Here is a 23,363-nt window from a genome sequence, read left to right as displayed (position 1 = left end):
TCACATTGTTTATGAAGAATTGTATGTCCTAGACTCCAAAAACCAATTCTAATATTACCAACAAAAAGAATAGTTTCTATTTAAGTAAATTCTGGGGCTTTAGGAGGGTGAAGTACTAAGACAGGCCAGTCTTGTGACAAAGAATCTACACCACCGTAGAGAGCCAGACAACACACAAGAGGTGGTGCAACACCAAAGTCACGATACCACACCATGGTCAGCATCTTAGAGCCCACAGTTTGCAGACAGCCTTGTTTGATGTTCTTAGATGTCCTCAGTAAAACATACCATAAGGTCAGGATAGTAGTGTTCTAACATACAAAATGAGGTAGTGTGCAGAAAGATTCATTAGTGTATGTGAACCCTACTGTCTAGAAAGATAATTCTAAATGGAATGTCTGAGATACTGGAGGCTAGTATAAATATTACATTAGAGAGGCAAAAGCTATGCCAGAGAAGCCCTGACTTGGAATTCATTTGGATGTTAATGCAGGGCTAACAAGACGTGAAACAATGACCTGTAGCAGCTAGGTAAGTCAAAGGTACGGTAGGTCTTAAGATACCCCAAATCTGTGTCAGATACAAAAGATTTGTAGGAGGGATGTAGTTTTGCTGAGGACACATCAGCAGCCTTGGATGATGGTCATCTACTGACTGCGGCAATTAGTTGCTGACTACGGTGTGGTATCATGATGTCATCAGTGGATTCTGTTTGCACAACACCTCTCGTATGGTTCCTGACTGATAATGGTGGTGTAGCTTCTTCTACATGTGGCCAGCAGGAAAATAATATTCTACAAGGTAAATATAATTAAATATTATTAAATTTATTTTCTTGCTTTCTTGATTTAAAAGATTGCCAAGCTTGACAAAGCCTAAAAAAATTGTACTAAAAGTATACAATATTAACTGAATTTTTTTAAATGTTAAAGACAAAAGCAATGAATTATGCAACAAAATGCATCCAAAAGACAAAGAATGAAAAAGTCTGAATTAGAAAACAATTTAGAAAATTATTAATCAAAACAAGTACCATAAAACTAAAAAAAACCTTCAAAACATTAAAAATATTAAAAATAAATCACATGAATGATAACATAAGATAGAGACCAAACCTTTTAGGGTAATTTTGAAAACTTGCTCAATGGTGGTGTTAGGCATTCTCAGTCATTTACGTACCAGTATGTTCACAAATAAAGAAGGAATGGTACCCTGAGCTTCTACCATTATACCAAGCACTTTGATGTGCTGAATTTTGAAACCTGTACTTAGCCACACAGTATGGCACCATTGGTTGGTATATATATAGCTTGCTTTTCTTCACGTACTTCTTGTGGCTGAGCTAGGTAGAATTCCATCCTCATAGTTGGATCAAGGTTGTAAGCAGTGGTTGAGTTCTCTTTGCAGGTGATGTTGATAATTGTTACAAATTTACAAATGATGTCGATATGTCATATACTACCTTGCTCTGCCGTTCACTGCACCTCTTCACAAACAATGAAGCCTACTTCTCAGAGAGCTTGAGAGATGGTGACCCTTATTGAATGGTGTCTTATATCATGCAGTGCGACACTGTGGTGACAGGATCTGAGGATGTGAGCTAAAGTTTCCATCTCGCTGTGACAACACTGACAGAGGTTATTGTCCTGGATCCTACCTAGGATGGCTTGCACTGCTGCTACGTTTTCCAACCATCTTAACTCCATCCCTCCATTCTGAACAAGTCAGGCCCTTATAGTGATATTTCCACCTGTTGTCTGGGGTATATTCTTTAAATAGGATTACACCCCTTTCCATTTTGTTTTAGCTGACACCAGAGGTTGAATTCTCTATATCTTAAGTTTATTTCTAATTCTCCCCATTTCTACAAAATTTTCCTTTGTATTTACCACATTGTTTTACATTTCCAGATATTTTCTAGACATGAGCAGAGTGACCTTCACACTTGAGCTTCCTTGTGTTTAGGGTGTATGAATTAGGGGATTTTTCAACATAATCAAGCTGTATGTAGGTTGAAGGGCTACCTGCACCATTATCATAATCCCTTCTGTCAAGATAATTACATTTTGTAATGATTAGCTGCAGTATATGGTTGATCCTTGGAACAAAGAAAAGTTTTCAATTCATTGCTTTATATTTCACAAAACAGGAGGCACTGACAGTTATGTTGATAGTATTTTACAAAATGAGATTGGTGCAGTGTTTGAGCCTTAAGTACTAATAAAACTGTAACATTTGTGCTTTATTGTCCCATATTAATTGAACATGTTTCATTAATATATCGATAAGTAAAATGAATGGTGCAATGGCCTAGCCAATCTGCTCCCAAACCAAGTATCTTGGGTTCCAATCCTGTCAGTTTGGATAGGATATTCACTAGAAGCAGCACTTTGTGGTAGGAAGGGCCCCCGGTCTTAAATTCCCAGTCAAGTCCTAAATTTAGCCTATGTGCTCTGTCGACTCCACATTAATGTGTGAAAGTGACTTTGAAGAAGGGTTAAAAATAACAAACAAAATAAACGCCATTGTACTACAGCCCTGATGGGCCTTGGCCTACCAAGCAACCACTGCTAAGCTTGAAGACTTGCAACTTACAAGGTTGTGTATGGTCAACACAACAAATCCTCTTCCCTGTTATTCTTGGCTTTCTACGGTTATCTCTGTCAGAAAGCTCCTCTATTATTTCCTTGTAGGCTGAGTAGACCTCAACCAGCCCTCAGCTCCATATAAAAATCACTGTCCTGGCCAAAAATTGAAACCAGCAGGCTCACTACCCCTAGACTGTGGGGTCAGCATTTAGAGTAACAGCAAGGGAATGCATTAAGAAGGGCTCATGAACTTCACCAGAAACTTTACAGTGCAAAATTAATGTTTATTTAGAAATGAGAAAAAATTATGATGCGCTAGGATACAACTAGAAACTAAATTCATTCTGAATCTTCACTGTACAATCATTCAAATAAATCATTATGGAGTATTATGCCTTTCAGTGGTCAGTCTTCTAGCCTCTGTAAATTAACTCAGTGCCTCCACAATCTTCTATTTACAACCAGCTATGTGGCTTCATTTTGTTCCACACTTCCTCCTATCTTTAAGAACTGAGTCTTACCATTGTTGTCTTGGTTCTCCACTATTCCTCTTACCCATGGTGCAGTTCATTATTCTTCTAGGTAACCTATCCTCCTTCATTCACCTCACATGACCCTAACACCGAAACATGTTTATATGTACTGGTTCAACTATAGAGTTATAATTTAACCTATATCTCTTTGCTTTAGGTACCCTTTTGACATTGTTCCAACCTGTTTGTACCAGCAATCATTCTAGCTACTTTCATGTCTGTTACTTCTAACTTATGAATAAGATATCCTGAGTCAAATCAAAATCAAATCAAATTCTCTTTATTTGCAAATGAGGTGTCTACCTCGGTGGCAAATGGTACACTAAAATACATTATTGTCAAGCACTGAATATTAAATTAACAAGAGAATAAAATTTTCCTATAATACAATATTATACAATTTACGCTAACAATTTTTTCTATTAAACACACAGCTCATCCTTAATAAATTTATATTGTTTACAAAATTCTACTTATAATATCTCCTGTACTACTTACAAATATAGTCAACTGATATACAGTATGTGGAATTACTTCAAATGATACTATACAACTGGTATAAGATTAAAATTTACATTGCATTTATGTACTTATTTTTTAAATTATTTTTTTTAAACCCATTCTGGAACCTAAGTAGCATAACGACCTGCTGCGTCTTAACCAGAGCCCCTTTTGCCACCACTTTTCAGAGTTCCTGAAGGGCCTTCACAGCTACCGTAGTGGTCCCAGGGCCCTCGGAGTCCCCACTGTACTTCACCCCTACAGGCAGTCCCCTACTTTGGCTGTCCAAACTCCTTAGACCAGGGGATGGAATTAAGTTATTCACACACATTCTTTATTTACATTAACCTGCACTGGTCGAATGCTCTCTAACACTTCATTTATTTTCTCTATTGCTGTTTATTCTCTTCTTGAATATCTGTACAGATTTTGGAAAAGGATCAAACACTACCCCTGGTAAACTGTTCCACTCCTTCATACCCTTCCCAATGAATGAAAATTTACCCCAATCGCTTCTGCTAAAATTCCTTCTAATTTTATATTTGTGGTCAGTCCTGCCGATATAATTATTTTCCAACTGAAGCCTCTCACGGATATCTCCCCATGCTGCTTCTCCTGTATAGGCTCTATATAATCCTATAAGTCTAGTTTTCTCCCTTCTGTCACTTAAAGTTTCCCACCCAAGTTCCTTTAACATTTCTGATACACTACTCTTTCTCCTGAAATCCCCTGTTACAAATCTTGCTGCTTTCCTCTGCACACTATCTATTTCTTTTATTAGGTATTTCACTCCTGTATAGCAAAGTCAGTTTGAAAACAGACTGATGTAAAGATATCTTCATCAGAGAACTCACTTTTCTCTCACAGAATACTGTTGATAGCAACTGTGAACTCGCTGCATTACCTTTGCTGCACCTTGATTCATTTTACATAGTTTAGTACCACCCTAGGAGAATACACTTCCTAAGTACTTGAAATGCTCCACCTGTTCCAGTTTCGTATTCCCCACCTAAGTCTTGGAAATGCTAATTTTCATATCTTATTTGCTGCACTTATTTTCCAGCTCCAAGATATCGGATTGAGGCTTTCAGAAAAATCTACCATTAGGGCCAAAGCAGCAACGTAGGCTGAACTGCTTACTACATTTCCACCCAACAGAATCCCTCCCTACCATTTTATACCTTTCAGTAAATGATCCTTGTATACTATGAACAACAAAAGTTAAAGATAACAGCCTTGTACCCCTGTAACTATTTTGAAACAAGAACTCTTTCTGCCATCAATTCTCACTGCGCTCCATCAGCATAAATGTATTTGATTGTCTGTACAGTGATAACCTATCCATAATCTCCCAGTATAGCTACCATCTTTTCCTTTGTTTCTCTGGCATATGCTTTCTCCAGATCTGCAAAATGTAAACATAACTTCCCCTCATAGCATTTTTGGAATACTTTACGTATACTGAATATCTGGTACTGTGTGGGCTGAAACCACACTGCTTTTATCAAAAACACTTTTCCAAAATGCTCGTGAATATCTTCCCTGTTTATAGGATCAATGAAATACCTTGATAGTTATTGCAATCACTTTTGTTCCCTTACTTATAACCCTTTCCTGGCCAAATTATTTAAGAAATGATTTTTTGCAAACTAAACATGTTTTTGTAGTGATGGAATGTGAAGAAATGAGAGAGTAATTTAAAAAAATTTCAAACACTGGAACTGTGGGAAAAAAAATGTGGGAATTATACTTCCCAATAACCAAACACTAGCACACACAAATCAGGACACAGAATGTGAAAATTTGCATTCATCTTATACCACACAGAAATATAAATAATTTACACTGAATACAGCTGTAACCAACATTTCAGGTAGAATAAGGGGTGTACAAATTGAAAACCAAATGAATAATACATCCACAATTTATTATATATTGGAAAGGTAATCTGAACTCATTTATTTGTCATGAAACAAGCTGCTAATACATTACATTTCAATTTTCATGGAATTTCTGAAACTCAGTAACATAATAAAATGAAATAAAACAAAATAAAAAAATAATTCTGGACATGAATAATCATGGCAAGAAGAAGAACTTATGTCCCTGTGTTTCACCTTTACATAAATCCTATTTATTTACCCATATTGAGACAAAAAATATGCACAATCTATGTCTGAAGCACAACAGAATAATTTATGTTAACGTAAATAGCTTAGAATTACTAAGATCCATCATTCTGGTGCAGCAAATCACTTCACTTTCCAAAATGCACACTCCTGGCAGCCATTACACTACACACATGTGAACAAACATGTCCACCAACTTAGAAACTGCAAATATGCCAGAGCAGAATTTTTTCTAGATTTTCTGATGTCCACACCAGATAGCAGCACAAATCAAATGTGGGAATCAGGTTACCCAATGGCCCAGTAGCGGAAAAAAGTTAGTGGGAATTATATCACCCACTGGCCAGGAAAGGGATAAATCAGTGCAATTACTGTGTATGTCCAATCAGTGGAACCTTATTCACATTCTATGCTAATCAGTCCATGCTTTGAAGCCAGTTCATGCCTGCTGTTCCACTATATTCCACCATTTCCGGTCAAAATATCTGCTTTCTGACAATGTAGTTTACGAGGAATGTAAATAAAGTAGTTGCAATATTGATAGAGCACAATATTTAGTTAACTTACAAGTTCAGTTGCATTACATTCCTCCAATGTAGTCGCCCTCAAAGTCTATTACCTTTGGCCAAATGTTGGGAAGCCGTTGGGGACCGTTGGCAAGGTGTTCCCTGTTGATGACAGCGACAGAGCCCTGTACTATGCAGAGTAAGTCAGTCAATCAATCAATCAATCAATCAATCAATCAATCAATCAATCAATACTGATCTGCATTAGGGACAGTCGCCCAGGTGGCAGATTCCTATCTGTTGTTTTCCTACCCTTTTCTTAAAAATGATTTCAAAGAAATTGGATATTAATTGAACATCTCCTTTGGTAAGTTGTTCCAATCCCTAACTCCCCTTCCTATAAATGAATATTTGCCCCACTTTGTCCTCTTGAATTCCAACTTTACCTTCATATTGTGATCTTTCCTACTTTTAACTCTCTTGGTGCCAGGCAGTAGTGCGAGCATACGCTCTTTAAATTGCCAGAGCCGATCTGGTTGGCCGTTAACAATCCATTCGGAAGTTGCCAGAGCCGATTACATCGGCCGGCTTAAAATTCTGTGATATACGTAATTTTGAGGCAACCTATAGTGAAGTGCATACTTTTGTTACAACCTGTAGTACCGGGCGCGTAGAGGCGCGCGGCTGTGAGCTTGCATCCGGGAGATAGTAGGTTCGAATCCCACTTTCGGCAGCCCTGAAAATGGTTTTCCGTGGTTTCCCATTTTCACACCAGGCAAATGCTGGGGCTGTACCTTAATTAAGGCCACGGCCGCTTCCTTCCAACTCCTTGTCCTTTCCTATCCCATCGTCGCCATAAGACCTATCTGTGTCGGTGCGATGTAAAGCCCTTAGCAAAAAAAAAAAAAAACCTGTAGTAAAGGGGCTACACGTTATTGTGTGCCTGGCCTTGCTTTGGAAGTTCTAAGAGGGTGTTATACCTTTCACAAGAGTCGTTTCCTGTGTTTACAAATACCGCTAACCGGTCAGTAAGGGATTGCTCCTTGCAGTGAGTGGATTTGTGACAGGAAAATGGCATGTTATTCACGTGATAATTTTTCAACAGGTATTGATGACAATAAATTCATATATTTAGAACAGTCCGAAGTTAATGCTGATGATTTATCGGATAGCGATAGGGAATTAGGTTCAGAGAGTATCGATGAAATTATACCGGACATGTCCGCGGAATCATCGCAGCTAAAGAAGAGACGTTTAATTGTGTCTAACAGCACTAAAGCTACTCTGAATATGGTGGTAGATGAAACTAGTGATACCAAATATGATGATGATGATGATGATGTCTCTGGAGAACATTTTGTGGAAATTTGTCCCAATGAACGCGACAATATTCCTCAACCTCCTGTCTCCTTCAAGGAAGTTCTTGGACCTAAACATGCCCTACCGTCTGATTCTCCGCCCATATCACACTTCAATTTACTTTTCACTTACTCTCTGCTAAACCTTATAGTCACATATAGTCCTCTATCATTACCTAAATGCCGGTCTCCGCGGGCCAAGTGTAGCATGCCTGCCTCTCACCCGGAGGTCATGGGTTTGATTCCCGCCCAGATCAAGAATTTTCGCCTGGTCCTGAGGGTTGGTTCGAGGTTCACTCAATCTAAGTGACCCTAAGTGATTGCAATTGAGGAGATATCCTTGGTGAGAGGACCCCGGTCTGGAAAACCAAGAATAATTACTGAGAGGATCTGTCTCACTGACCATGATTCACCTCGTAAAGTGCAGGTACCAAACTGAGCAGCGGTCACTTAGTAGGTCAAAGCAAATCACGGCTTTAGTGCCATACATTTCTTAATTTCGTAAATTCTGTTGTATTGTAAAATTATTTTTCTAATATATACTACAACCGAAAACGAGAAACTATTTTTTTCTGAAAACAAAAACTATAATATCAACTACTATTTTTTACTTATTTAATAATTCAGAATTATTTTCATACTGTGTTGTCCGCACGTAGAAAATTTGTTGTCAGTATTTGCCAAATATCGATACATACACGCGAATTTTATCGGTGAGTAAATTGTCTTGTTTTTATTAGTGACATATGTTTGAATGTTTATTTTTTACGTTTTTATTTTTCTCGTTCAAATTAGTTATTCTATAGAATTGTATTTATAAATACATTATACATAATTACGTATAATCTTTTGTATCATAAATTATTTTTCCAAAGTAGATATTGAGAGAGAAAGTGCGAAAATATTTTTCTCTTTCTAAAAATAAACGTTATCGACAACTATAAATCAACAATAAAACGTCTTTGACTCTTTATATCACTCCAAACCAGTTTCTTATTCTACGTAGTCGGTATGTAGAAAATTTCATGCCGGTATTTGCTATACACCGGTAGATATACGCGAATTTTAAAATACATGTATTTCCACTGAAAACGGCCTGGCACTTTACAGTAGTAGAGTGGAGGCGGAGCTCTGGCCTCTTCCAGCTGATGGGGAGCGGCCGACTAGATCGGCTCTTGGCTCCAAGAGGGTTAAAGACACCACTCAAACTTATTCATCTAATAATGTCATTCAACGCCATCTCTCCGCTGACAGCTCGGAACATACCACTTAGACGAGCAGCTCGTCTTCTTTCTCCCAAGTCTTCCCAGCCCAAACTTTGTAACATTTTGGTAACACTACTCTTTTGTTGGAAATCACCCAGAACAAATCAAGCTGCTTATCTTTAGATTTTTTCCAGTTCTTGAATCAAGTAATTCTAGTGAGGATCCCATACACTGGAACCATACTCTAGTTGGGGTCTTACCAGAGGCTTATATACCCTCTCCTTTACATCTTTACTACAATCCTTAAACACCATCATAACCATGTGCAGAGATCTGTACCCTTTATTTACAATCCCATTTATGTGATTACCCCAATGAAGATCTTTCCTTATAATAACACCTAAGGAACTTTCACCTCATCAACACAGTAATCAAAACTAAGAGGACTTTTCCTATTTGTGAAACTCAGAACCTGACTTCTAACCCCGTTTATCATCATACGATTGCATGCTGTCCATCTCACAACATTATCAAGGTCATTTTGCAGTTGCTCACATACTTGTAACTTAATTATTACTTTATACAGAATAACATAATTTGCAAAAAGCCTTATCTCTTGATTCCACTTCTTTACTCATATAATTTATATACATAAGAAAACATAAAGGTCCAATAATACTGCCTTGAGGAATTCCCCTCTTAATTATTACAGGGTCAGATAAAGCTTTGCCTACTCTAATTCTCTGAGATCTGTTTTCTAGAAATACAGCCACCCATTCAGTCACTCTTTTGTCTAGTCCAATTGCACTCATTTTTGCCAGTAGTCTACCATGATCCACCCTATCAAATGCTTTACACAGGTCAATCACGATTTAGTCCATTTGACCTCCTGAATCCAAGATATCTATTATATCTTGCTGGAATTCTACAAGTTGAGCTTCAGTGGAATAACATTTCGTAAACCCGAACTGCCTTCTATCGAACCAGTTATTAATTTTGTAAACATGTCTAACAGAATCAGAAAGAATGCCTTCTCAAAGCTTACATGCAATGCATGTCAAACTTACTGGCCTGTAATTTTCAGCTTTATGTCTATCACCCTTTCCTTTATACACCGGGGCTGCTATAGCAACTCTCTATTCATTTGGTATAGCTCCTTCAAGCAAACAATAATCAAATAGGTACTTCAGATATGGTACTATATCCCAACCCATTATCTTTAGTATATCCCCAGAAATCTTATCAATTCCAGTCGTTTTTCTTGTTTTCAACTTTTGTATCTTATTGATTTATCCAAGACACTAATCATTTCCCTTTTCTCTCCCTTTCTGAGATTCTGTTTTATAGTCGAGAAATATTACCCTGCCACTTGACTAAGCCTTTCAGGTTATTACAGAAATCTGCCTGTGATTTCTTCCTGGAGTCTACAATGATTTTTTTGCTCTCTTCTTTTCCTGTACATACAGTCCCCTTCTACATCAGTTCTTGCTAGGGTATTTTTGATACACTTTCTTTTTATGTTTACAAGGTACCTTGACTTCAGTATTCCTCCAAGATGTTTGGTCTGCCCCATGTTTACATACAGTTGTCCCTGTGTTCTTGCTGTTTCTATTACAGCACTCCTGTATACTGCCCATTCTCTTTTTATATCTTTCACCTGCTGACAGTGAGTTCTTTGGAACATTTCAGTTGCAGTATCCAAGGCTGAATCCCTTTCCTGAAGCCATCTGACTTTCCAGACGAAAATTCCAGCTCATAGTGCCACGATTCAAATGTCACTCATCTGGGTGGAATGCCACCAGCTATGCTACTGTATTAATCATAGTCCTTTATATCATGACTAATTAATTAACACAGTTATCTAAAATGTGTACAAACTCAGACTGCAGTAAACAGAAACAAGGGATATGGAAGAGAAGCAACTATCCAGAAACGAGTTATGCAGGGCTGCAGTTTGTTTCCCCTCTTAATGTTTTAAGAAGAGACAGTAAAAGAAATCAAAGAGAAATTTAAAAGAGAAATCACAGTTCAAGCAGAGGAGATGAAAACTCTAAGATCTGCAGATTATATTCTTATTTGAGTCTACAGAGAACCTGGAAAAATTACTGAATGATATGGTCACAGTCTTGGAGAACAAGTTAGGAGATGAAACGAGACAAAAGTAATTTGAATGAAGCCAGGTTATAAGAAATATCATCTTAGAATCAAACATTTTACTAGGGGAGTAGAAAAACTGTAATGGTAGAACTAAGGAGGACATAAAGTGCAGACTAGTCCATGCAAGGAAGGCTTTTTCTAAGACAAGAAATGTGCTCACTTTAAATGTATAGAAGAATATTCTTGAACAATTTCATCTTCATTCTTCACAAATCTAGAACTAACATATTCATAAATATTTCACTGTTCCAAATACACTGGAGAAAATGGAAATTGCAACACCCAGAAGGTGTGGTGCTATATTGCTGCTATTGAACATGTAGGACGAGTGTTCGGTTGTGATTCAATGATTACACTTTCAGGTCCCTCTGATTGCAAGTTTGGACAATAATCAATACAGGATGTGCCCACCACGAGCTGCAATACATTGATGAATTCGTCGATGCATGGAGTCAATAAGGCCCTGGATCGCTTCCTGAGGAATTGTGGCCCATGCTTGCTGCACTGCATGGGTCAGTTGTTCCAGAGTTGTGGGTGGCTGAGGATGGTTGGCCAGTTGTCGACCCATCATGTCCCACACATGCTCAATAGGTCTGAGGTCTGGGGATCTGTCGGGCCATTCTAAGGTTGTGATGTCGTGGATAGCTTCTCTGGAGATGCGTGCAGTGTGAACCCGGGCATTGTCCTGCTGAAACATCCCATTAGCAATGTTCGCCATCATAGGGACAACCACTGGATTGAGTACCCTATCAACGTACTGTCGAGCAGTCATAGTCATAGCACTAATTGTGATTTCAAATAAAAGCCAATAGCTCCCCAGACCATAATGCTTGGTATTGGCCCTGTGTGCCTCTCGACAATAAGATCTGGTACGTCAGCGCACACGATTCCGGCGATCACTGCGAGCAAGACAGAAGCGCGATTCATCACTAAAGACAACCCTATGCCATTCATCGACCCACGTTGATCTTTCTCGACACCAGGCCAGCCTTACACGTCGCTGTTGTGGGTCAATGGAACACCTTCTGCAGGGACACGGGCTCGTAAGCCAGCTGCTCGCAGGCGATTACCAACTGTTTGTTGTGTAACGTGGGGTGCCACAGCTGCTCGAATTTGCGCTGCTGTTGCATGGGGTTCCATCCGGGCCATCTGAATGATGCGGCGATCCTCTCTCACAGTTGTTTGTCGCGCTGGGGCTGTGCCAGGTCTATGAGTGTGAGTACCTTCATTTTACCACTGCTGCCATACACGTTGTACCGTAGATACATTTTGGCCAACACGTGCAGCGACAGTCCGTAGCGATAATCCAGCCTCACACAGCCCAAATCTCTGAGCCCTCTCAAACGGCGACAGTTGTTGATAGCATGCTCTTCTCTGTCGTTGAGGCATGTTTGATGGGGAACACTTCACTGCACGGACTGCAAGTCAACTATGCTACACCAGAGTCCGTATCCTGGAGTTGATTCCTCTGCGACTAATCACGTGGGGAGACCTGTAGCAACAATCCAATGGGTCTGAAAATTTGATCGTTTACATACCTACATGGCATCGTTCCATATCTTGAAAATGAACACAAAAGACCAATGCCTTCATGGTGTTGCAATTTCCATTTTCTTAAGTGAATCTATTTATGGGTGAATATATAGTTTCTCAGCTTTTCTTCAGCAAGTACTTCCTTACATATTTTTGCTAATTCAGTATATTTATGCCTACTTCCTTCAGTTTTGTTGTTTTTCACTCTGTGCAAGCTCTTGTATTCCAGAATATTTTCTTTCATTTTCATTTCTTTCATTTTGATAATTTTACCATGGAATCTCCTCCTGTCTTACCTTTTCTGACATTCAAATTCCGTATCAGGTATTTACCTAGTCTTTTGGCAAACGATTTGTCAAAGAAGTTGGAAATTTATCACATCTATCTCCCTTGGTAAATTATTTCAATCCCTGTTTCCTTGTATAAATTAAAATCTACCCCAATTTTTCCTCTTGAATTCCAACTTTATCTTCATATTATGATCTTTCCTACTTTTAAAAATTCCATTCAATGTCATTTTACACCATCTCTTCGCTAACAGCTCAGAACATACTTTTTAGTTGAGCAGCTCACCATCTTACCCCAAGTCTTCCCAGTCCAAAGTTGCTGGGGTGAGTGGCTCAGACGGTTGAGGTGCTGGCCTTCTGACACCAACTTGGCAGGTTTGATCCTGGCTTAGTCCGGTGGTATTTGAAGGTGCTCAAATATATCAGCCTCGTGCTGGTAGATTTACTGGCACATGAAAGATACCAAGAGGTAGACATACACAAACACACACACACACACATGCATACATACATACTGTACATACATACATACATGCATGCATAAAATCTTTTCAGATGTACAACTATTTTGATAAATGTAGGACTTAACATTATATTTATTTCATAGTTTCCTGACATGATATCTCACACATTTATTTCAATTAACAGACGAAGATGAAGATCAGTTTGAGGAACTTCAGCGTCTGGTATACGAGGAAAGTGATGATGTAAAACTTGCAAAAGAGGTCCTCAGTAAGACAGAATCTTCAAAAAAATCGGGATACAGGAGCCAGCAACTGGGTGGACTACGAGGTACAACAAGCAATCGAGATGTAAGTACTTCAATGAGATAGACAACTTTCATGTTAATTACATTAAGCCTAGATATCAATTATATCATGTAAGTAATGCTCATAGTCTTGTGCTATGGTTGGTTAGTTTCCAGAATATGCATAGGGAAAGACTGTGAATATAACAACCTAAATGGTATTCCTCAAAGTAGTCACTGGATGCTTGATGATGTGTGTCACAATTGGAACTTCCAATATTGTTCATTTCAGTGAACGTTTGTGAACTAATAACTTTTAACACATGGAATTCACAGGGTTTTTTTACCTTGATAAAATGACAAGTAATATTATATGGTGCTGTTTCCCCATAGAACGTTGAAGTAGCTTCTCTGTTTTGTGTTTTCCATATCATGGATGTTAAAACACTTTCGAAGGTCCCACATCCAGGATAATCTCTTTCAATATTTCCCTTGTATCTTGTCTCTGTAATCAGCTATATCAGACTGCATTTGACTTAGTGTGTTGGCCGTGCAGTTAGTATCGCTCAGCTGTAAGCTTGCATTAGGGAGATGGTGGATTCGAGTCTCACTGTCAGTAGCCCTGAAGATGGTTTTCCACAGTTCCCATTTTCACACCAGGCAAATGCTAGCTAGGGCTGTACCTTAATTAAGACCACAGCTGCTACTTTTCCAATTCTAGCCTTTCCCATCCTTCCATTGCTGTAAACCTTTGATGTGTTAGTGTGATGTTAAACTAGTACCAAAAAGAAGAAAGACAGGACTGTGTTTGTCATTTTGAAAGATGTGATTAAAATAGGCTGCTTTCTCGTGTACTCCTCATTGGTGATGGGGTCTGCCCATTGGGTCTTGAACATTCTACGATACAGCCACTAGCTACACAAGCGACAATATGTTCTAAAGGGACCAGCGGGAAGAATCCTAAATAACAACAATAACAATAAATCACACTACTTGACAAGAAAATACTTCCATATTATATCCCAGTTACAGTTGAGAGGAGTGGCCCCGGATAGACGTAAGAGTCCCCTTCTTATTGTTAACATCAGAAAACACCACTAGACAATTCAAGGAAGATTTTAGCTAAAAATCACTAAATTAAAGATTAAAAAATGCCACCAAAATTATTAATAGGATAGATAGCGTCTAACTATAATAACACTGATTGACAACAACAACAAAAAAAAAAAACCAGTGGATATCTTGGTATCCAACAAGCGTTCTAAGCTAATTGGAACATATTGATTCAAAAAATGGAAACCATTCCTTACTATCATGATACAACATCAATGTTTAACATTGTATCAAGGAAAACAACTCACAGACAGAAGTTTCACTACAGTGTTGATTGCAACATGGAGTACTAATGAACATGTCTTTAGCTTTTACCAGTACTTAAAAGAACTCCTGCAGGACAATATTTTGGCACCTCAACATCTCCGAAAAATTTAACAGTAGTTGGTGGGACTTAAAACCAATAACATTATTATTTAAAGCTCAAGGGTGTTGAAAAATCCCTGCTATATACAGTTTGGTGTTGAAAGCTTTGTTTTATCAATGATGGTATCTAAGATGGTGGTGGTGATTCTGTTTTAAGAGAAAGTACAACTGGGCAACCATCCTCTGAATACTAATCAGAGGGGAAAAAACGGAAGAGGTCCAACACTTTGAAAAATGAAGGTATTAGCAAAACAAGGGAAAGGCCACGAAAGGCATGAAAATGAAAGACTCCCTAGGCCTTGAAAACTTCATACCATCTGAGTCCAAAAAGAACAAGAATTGACCAAGAGAGGTCGATAGGAAATTAAAAAGCAAGGAGCCTGATACAAGAAATGCCAGACACAGCTTGGAATTGACTCTGAGGGTATTCACAAAAGAAAGAGAAGAGTCGTGAAGAGTATGGAAATAAAAAACACCCAAGGCCTTGCAAATTTAATATTGTCGGGATTGGAAGAGAAGTAATAAAAGGAAGTACAACTGGGTAACTATCCTCTCCTAGTACTGATCAGAAGAAAAATGGAAGAGACTTTGAAGAATGATGCTATGGAAAAAGAAAGGGAAGGGCCAAGGTGGATGTGAAAATAAAAGACTCCCTACGCCTTGCAAACCTGATGCTAGAGGTGTTGGTGATCACTGCTTTAAGAGCAAGTACAACTGGGCAACCATCCTTTGAAAGAAATCTGAAGGAAAATGGAAGAGCTCTAACACTATAAAAAATGAAGGTATCAACAAAAGCAAAGGAAGGGCCAATAGTGTGAGAAAATGAAAGCCTCTATAGGTCTCACAAACCTAATACCATCAGGATTGGAAAAGAACAAGAGGTGACCAGGAGAGATCAGATAGAATAAATGAAAGCAAGGAGCCTGGCACAAATATGTGGAAGCAATGCCAGACTCAGCTAGGAGAATGGCAGTCACCAGTCCACACTCCCTAGTTGAGAGCCCTGTTCCCCCTTTCAGTAACCTCTTCTGAAAGGCAGGGGATACTGTGGTTGTCTACCACCCCCAACCACAGGGTAAGTTGGCCAGAGGAAGTCAGACCCCACAACGCATGAATTTTTATTGTGGAATTTTAAAAAATGTGAAGAAGGGGAAATGTGAATTCCCTGGTAGGGCTGCCAACATATATATCTTGTGTCTGTTTGCAGTAAGGCCACCTCATCGAATTCTCTACTATGTGATGCCAACTGTAGTCTTTTTAAACAGTTACAGTATTTGAATTCAAACTTGGTGTAGCCAAAAGGCTACACTATGCATTGTAGGGAAAGGAAAGTTGAAAGTGAGTAACCTGGCACAAGTAAGTGGAAACAATGCTAGAAGACCATGCTCTCGAGTTGAGAGTTCCTGGGATTACACTCTTTTGTCATCTATCATGACAGGCTGGGGTCACCATGGATGTAATATTTCATCCCCACCCACAGGGATAAAACTGTTTGTAACCTAAGATCAGAAGAGAACAAGAGTTCATCAAAGGAAAGCAGATATTTATGGAAACATAAGTACTAAGTTGAATCAATGGCAGATCAAGCTCTGTAACTGATGATAATGAAAGTTTACAAGTTACAGTATGTGGTTTGGGGAAGTATTCAATAATACTTATGATAAATCATTCAAATCTAATATAAAGCTTATTTTCCCTTTTGGATTTATATGCGAATATATATATATATATATATATTCAGTGGTATTCTCAAATAGCTCTGATCTTGTTAAATATTTTGAGTTATGTCCCCTAATCATTCATATTATAATTTGAGTTTTGTTTACAGGAGTTGGACACAGCAGAGGAGATCCAGCCTGAGGTAGCAGCTGCTATAATGCACACAGAAGAACAAGGTCTTCCCATGGGGTCAGCTCCATCTGCACTTTATGCTATACTATTTGCTGAGCACCAGGAAGATTCCGTAGTTCCTGTAGGCTCTGCTGGGCCTCCACCACATCAGGTGTGTAAAATACATGAGGTGAAAGTGATATTGATGATGATGATGATGATGATATTATTGGTGCTGCACTGACAGCTCCATTTTCAGTAGAGGCCTCAAGTGTGCTTATCACAGAAATCATTGAAACATGAAGGTTTAGATCTGTTCATGACTAAAGGCAATTTATGTTTAAATGCCCAAGTACTGAATTACATCATCTGCAATTTCACTATAGAGTTTGCTTGTTATAATGGAATAATTCAGAGCGTTTATTTAAAATCTTCCTCATAGAGCATAAACCAGAAGAGACCAAGGAATGTCCGCAAGTCACTAAACAACAAGCTCTAATAAGCAAAGTCAGGCAAATGAGATGGCCATAAGCCTTGATTGGTAAACTGATCATCATCAACCATTTCCCATAACTGTTGCAAAGAATTATATACCTTATGCTAGTGGCTTTACGTCGCACTGACACAGATAGGTCTTATGGCTATACCTTATGGGGCAATTGTGCTTTCTTACTGAAAATAACAGTATCTTTCTCCTTCTCTGGTCAGTTAACCAAAAAATGGTTAGAGAATATTGTGAACATACTGGTTGGAGATATCTACCCCACCCCAAAAAAAAAAATCAGACTGATTGCTGGGCATTAATAGTGCGTATACACTCACCATCACATCACACTGCAATCTTGGGCATAAAATGTGTGGGTTCTCTATATCCCACATCCTAGTGTTTTATGAATTGAGATATCTACTCAAATTTGGATCCACAATACTGTTACGAACATTAGCCAATTGGAAAATCTTACCCTTATGGTGAAATCTGCAGGTGGTATATTATGCACCATATGAGTCTGATAAGAACAAGAATATAACATTTTTGTTGCATTGCGAGCTGACAAACATGAATGACCAATTTCCTGAGCTAATCTCTGAAGTGATTTATGTCTGTGTATCACCTAACCTCTCTCATTTCAGAACTGTCCTCCTTTACCCTCTTTTCTTATTAAGCATGGAACCATTACTAAGCCACTTGTGGATTAGTTGATTCATGTAATATTTGATGGTATGGATGAACCCTAGAAGCCACAGTGAAATTTACAATAGCAATTTTTAACTCGGATTTTCTTCTTTTGGAAATTACATTGGAACAGAAGTATTCTCAGCGCAAGAGTGTATTTAACCACTGCCATTATAAACTGTACAACATTCATTTAACATAATTTAGTCTTATAGTCACTAAAGATCTCCTTGCTGAAAACTGGGAATATCACAGTGTTGTGTAATACCGTTACACTCAGGAACATATTTTAAGGAGTCTTACAATTGGTTTGCACTGAATTTAATGTTAAAAACACTTCTTTATACAGCATCACATCATAAATACTTTATAAAAACATAGCAGCCATTACTCGCTTCAACTGTTTTTTGTCTTAAGTGTCCAGCAGGTGGCACTGCCAGCAAATGGTTGACAGTGTCGACAGCAAAGTCTGATACAACACACAGTTTGCTATAGCTGTAATCTTCCTGTCAAGAACTTTTAATCAGATGAAGTTGTGACACAAGCTGGTGCACAGGGAATTCCATGGAAGCTTGACATGAGAGAGAAATCGTAAATTAATGGACCTGTAGATGAAATTACGTTGAACTTTGAAGGATATAGAAATTACTCTATAGAACTTGAATATCAGCAGAACCAGTCAAACAAGTGATTTACAAGAATGGCAGTATTCCCAGCGTTAAATGTCATCATCATCATCATCATCATCATAATCACACATCACCATTCTCCTTGCATTTTCCCACTTACACGGGGTTTTCTTTCTTGCATCATTTTCTCCACTTCAGACAATAATTGGTAACATCCCAAAGGTTGAGTTTTGCATGGTGCATATTGGTTCTCCGGTGTAGGGATGTGGTAACCCCATCACCCAGTCGATAACCACTGTAATTAGCCTCCCGATTATTGGGGGGTAAACCATAAACCTTACTACATGAGAAAATGCATGTCAGCCATCGACCAGCTAGTGCATAACAAATATCAATGCAAAGATCCATGATAGGCCTAGCAAGCCAGTGGTAGCATATTAACATCGCTTTCAACAATCAAACGAGCCTCGGATTGAATGTAAGACCAATTCCAAAAGTGACAAAGCCTTTGTGCGGATCTGTCAGGTATGACGGCCAAAATGGCTCCAATGATAGAAAAATCTGTTCAAAGAAAAATATAAGAATTGGGACTGTTAATGTAGTACCCATAGAAAAGGATGCAAGAATTCAAGAAATCACTTGGATAATGACAGAGAGAAACATACCGATAATGGGACTAACAAGGGAACATTGGAAATGGTAAAGTCGCCGATCGCGATGAAACTTAGAAAACACATTGAGGTACATGTAAAAACAATGCCAGCATCAATTTTAGGTGCCAACATTCATTAGCGCGTTAACTAAGGGGCCTACAAGTTGCAACATTTCAAGTTCCGCGCGATCAGCGACGAATACCTGCTGGCCAATGCTAAGCCAGCACACACACTTCCCGTCTGGAGACACACCCTCTGCACCGCCTTCCCCACTCCAACTGGTTCTCCCCGGCAGGTTCCCCTTCTCCTCGCGCTCCGGCCGCTTGGGTGTTGAACGAGACCGGCGCTATATTTTGCTTCTTTACGTACTATAATTATTGAAATCCTTTAAATCACGTTCCGTTTCACACATAATGATAATAAATAACCTAAACTATTTACTCACATTTTATTCAAATTTTATATTTTCATTCCTGCTAATTCCGGTAAGTTGTCAATTCGTGGCTACAACCCCAAGTTAAGCACCATCGGGCGTGGACAAACGCAGGATAAGGTACCGCGTCCGACCTAGGCTTAAATTATTATTTACGTCTGAAACACCTTGAAGCTGTCGGTAATGTCATTTAGAGTGGACATACATATGAAATTAATTAAAATAAATCACCCACCTTTAAACAACGTTAAATATCCTTTTATTTAAAGAAATTACGTGCCCGGGTAGAGGATCTCAATGAATGTAATGAGATTTTGTACCTCGGGATATCAAAATCTGGTTACAGGTCCAGACCTTCTTTTCATGTCCACTCCCCTACCCCCATTTTGTGTACGCTATCAGGTGTGCCATAACGAAACGAAATCGTGAACAACAGCAATTATAAACTCCGAGTTAGAAACTGCTGGTATTTTCCGTATTGCGTACTCTGGTATAAGGAATCTGGATAGAATTTTTTATTTGTGCTTGTATTGAATGATTTATTTATGTTTTGCAGTGAAAGGCACAACACATTTCAATTGCAGCAATGGTTGCCGAACATAAATCAATTAAATGCATAGACAACTTTGATATGAGTATGACATGGAATGATTGACGTAATAAGAAAAGTCTTGAAAAAGAAATAAAGATGTGCATTTATATATGCAGTAGATATACCGTAATCACAGGCAGACCTGTAGTCCTACTTTCCCGTACTTTTGCGCTATAGCTGAGAAAGGTCTATGTAAAGTATAGATAAGAAATGTGTTTTTCCACCAATCAATACACAATTTATTTTAAATAGATTACACTAGTACCGGTTTCGGCTCTTAACGGCCATCATCAGCTAGTACATGATTAGTTTCCAGCCATTAGACAAATTACAAGTTGTTATTGTATTAGACATCCGGATGTCTGATGGGGGATGGAAATGTATACAGTAGCATGAAATTAAAATATCTGTAGTCAAGGTAAAAAGTTACAATAAGTTAGAACATGAGTATGTAGAACATATTAAACTTATTGTAACTTTTTACCTTGACTACAGATATTTTAATTTCATGCTACTGTATACATTTCCATCCCCCATCAGACATCCGGATGTCTAATACAATAACAACTTGTAATTTGTCTAATGGCTGGAAACTAATCATGTACTAGCTGATGATGGCCGTTAAGAGCCGAAACCGGTACTAGTGTAATCTATTTAAAATAAATTGTGTACTGATTGGTGGAAAAACACATTTCTTATCTATACTTTACATAGATCTTTCTCAGCTCTAGCGCAAAAGTACGGGAAAGTAGGACTACAGGTCTGCCTGTGATTACGGTATATCTACTGCATATATAAATGCACATCTTTATTTATTTTTCAAGACTTTTCTTATTACGTCAATCATTCCATGTCATACTCATATCAAAGTTGTCTATGCATTTAATTGATTTATGTTCGGCAACCATTGCTGCAATTGAAATGTGTTGTGCCTTTCACTGCAAAACATAAATAAATCATTCAATACAAGCACAAATAAAAAATTCTATCCAGATTCCTTATACCAGAGTACGCAATACGGAAAATACCAGCAGTTTCTAACTCGGAGTTTATAATTGCTGTTGTTCGCGATTTCGTTTCGTTATGGCACACCTGATAGTGTACACAAAATGAGGGTAGGGGAGTGGACATGAAAAGAAGGTCTGGACCTGTAACCAGATTTTGATATCCCGAGGTACAAAATCTCATTACATTCATTGAGATCCTCTACCCGGGCACGTAATTTCTTTAAATAAAAGGATATTTAACGTTGTTTAAAGGTGGGTGATTTATTTTAATTAATTTCATATGTATGTCCACTCTAAATGACATTACCGACAGCTTCAAGGTGTTTCAGACGTAAATAATAATTTAAGCCTAGGTCGGACGCGGTACCTTATCCCGCGTTTGTCCACGCCCGATGGTGCTTAACTTGGGGTTGTAGCCACGAATTGACAACTTACAGGAATTAGCAGGAATGAAAATATAAAATTTGAATAAAATGTGAGTAAATAGTTTAGGTTATTTATTATCATTATGTGTGAAACGGAACGTGATTTAAAGGATTTCAATAATTATAGTACGTAAAGAAGTAAAATATAGCGCCGGTCTCGTTCAACACCCAAGCGGCCGGCAAGCGCGAGGAGAAGGGGAACATGCCGGGAAGAACCAGTTGGAGTGGGGAAGGCGGTGCAGAGGGTGTGTCTCCAGACGGGAAGTGTGTGTGCCGGCTTAGCATTGGCCAGCAGGTATTCATCACTGATCGCGCGGAACTTGAAATGTCGCAACTTGTAGGCCCCTTAGTTAACGCGCTAATGAATGTTGGCGCCTAAAATTGATGCTGGCATTGTTTTTACATGTACCTCAATGTGTTTTCTAAGTTTCATCGCGATCGGCGACTTTACCATTGCCAGTGTTCCCTTGTAAGTGAAATAAGAGAAATAGGGAGTGGCAGTAAGGTGCTGGAGAGGGGATATGAAATGTGGTGGTCAGGAAGAGATGAAAGAAGAAATGGTGTTGCAATAATAGTGGCTAAAGAACTGGCCAACAAAGTACTCAATGTGGACTCAAGGAAGAGTTTATCACTAAACTGGAGGATGCTGTAACATCTAACAAGACTGTGATTATAGGAGACTTCAATGCTAGAGTTGGGAATGATAGAGGAGGATATGAAACACTTATAGGAAGCCATGGAGAAGATCACAGAAATGAAGGGGAGATGTTATTAGATATGTGTCTGAGAAATTAATAGATCATTGGTAATGGATGGTATAAGAAAAGAGAGTCACAAGTATACCAGATACAGTTGGAACTTGCAACAGAAATCCATAATAATGGAAGAAATCAGAAGATGCTTGACGGTGACCACAAACTATTGGAGGGGACACTGATGAAATTCAGAAGGGGTAAATATGAGGGAAAAAGACAGGCAAAAATCAAATGCTGGAACTTAAAGGTAGAGAAATCCAAGAGATATATAGGGAAAAGATTAAAACTCAGCTTCTTAAAGACGAGTGGAAGGATGTTGATGAAGAAAGGAAAAGGTTTAAACAGGCTTTAGTCAAAGCAGCAGAATACACCTGTGGAAGGACACAAAGAAACTCAATGGTGGAATGAAAGAATTTCAGATGCAGTCAAAAGGAAGAATAATGCATGGAGAGAATGGTTCAGAAACAGAATGGAACATAATAGAGACAAATGGAAATGATTAAGCAGAACAGCAAGGAAAATGATAGCATTGGCTAAAAAGATGTCCTGGAAAAAATTTACAAAAGAGATAGAAGAGAATTATAAGAATGACAAGGAAATATTATACCACATATTAGGTAACAGAAGGAAGCAAAAATAAAATACATCAAAAGTCATCAACAAAGATGGAAAACCTGTGTGGGAAGAGAAAGAAGTTTTGAAAGTATGGAAAGAATACTTCCAAAATATACTCTATATGAAGGACAAATTGAAACAAATGAACCCAAAGAAATAGATGAAGATAAAATAAATATCTCCATTACAGTGAAAGGGATGAATAAATGATCAGATAAAATAGGAA

General features: G+C 38.4%; 1 protein-coding gene across 1 annotated transcript in view; it reads left to right on the top strand.

Annotated features, from left to right (window-relative positions):
- The first annotated feature begins 692 nt into the window (after window positions 1-692).
- The window catches only part of LOC136866757 (uncharacterized), a 62,126-nt gene continuing 39,455 nt past the window's right edge, over window positions 693-23,363 (top strand). Inside the window, exons 1-3 of the mRNA XM_067143867.2 lie at window positions 693-801; window positions 13,446-13,609; window positions 16,853-17,026. Coding sequence (XP_066999968.2) covers window positions 693-801; window positions 13,446-13,609; window positions 16,853-17,026 — 447 coding nt within the window. The remainder of the gene's footprint in view (window positions 802-13,445; window positions 13,610-16,852; window positions 17,027-23,363) is intronic.

This window comes from Anabrus simplex, chromosome 3 (assembly GCF_040414725.1).
Source record: "Anabrus simplex isolate iqAnaSimp1 chromosome 3, ASM4041472v1, whole genome shotgun sequence".
In the NCBI taxonomy this organism is placed as follows: Eukaryota; Metazoa; Arthropoda; class Insecta; order Orthoptera; family Tettigoniidae; genus Anabrus; species Anabrus simplex.
The sequence above is the reverse complement of the archived record's forward strand: the minus strand, read 5'-3'. Positions and strand labels throughout refer to the sequence as shown.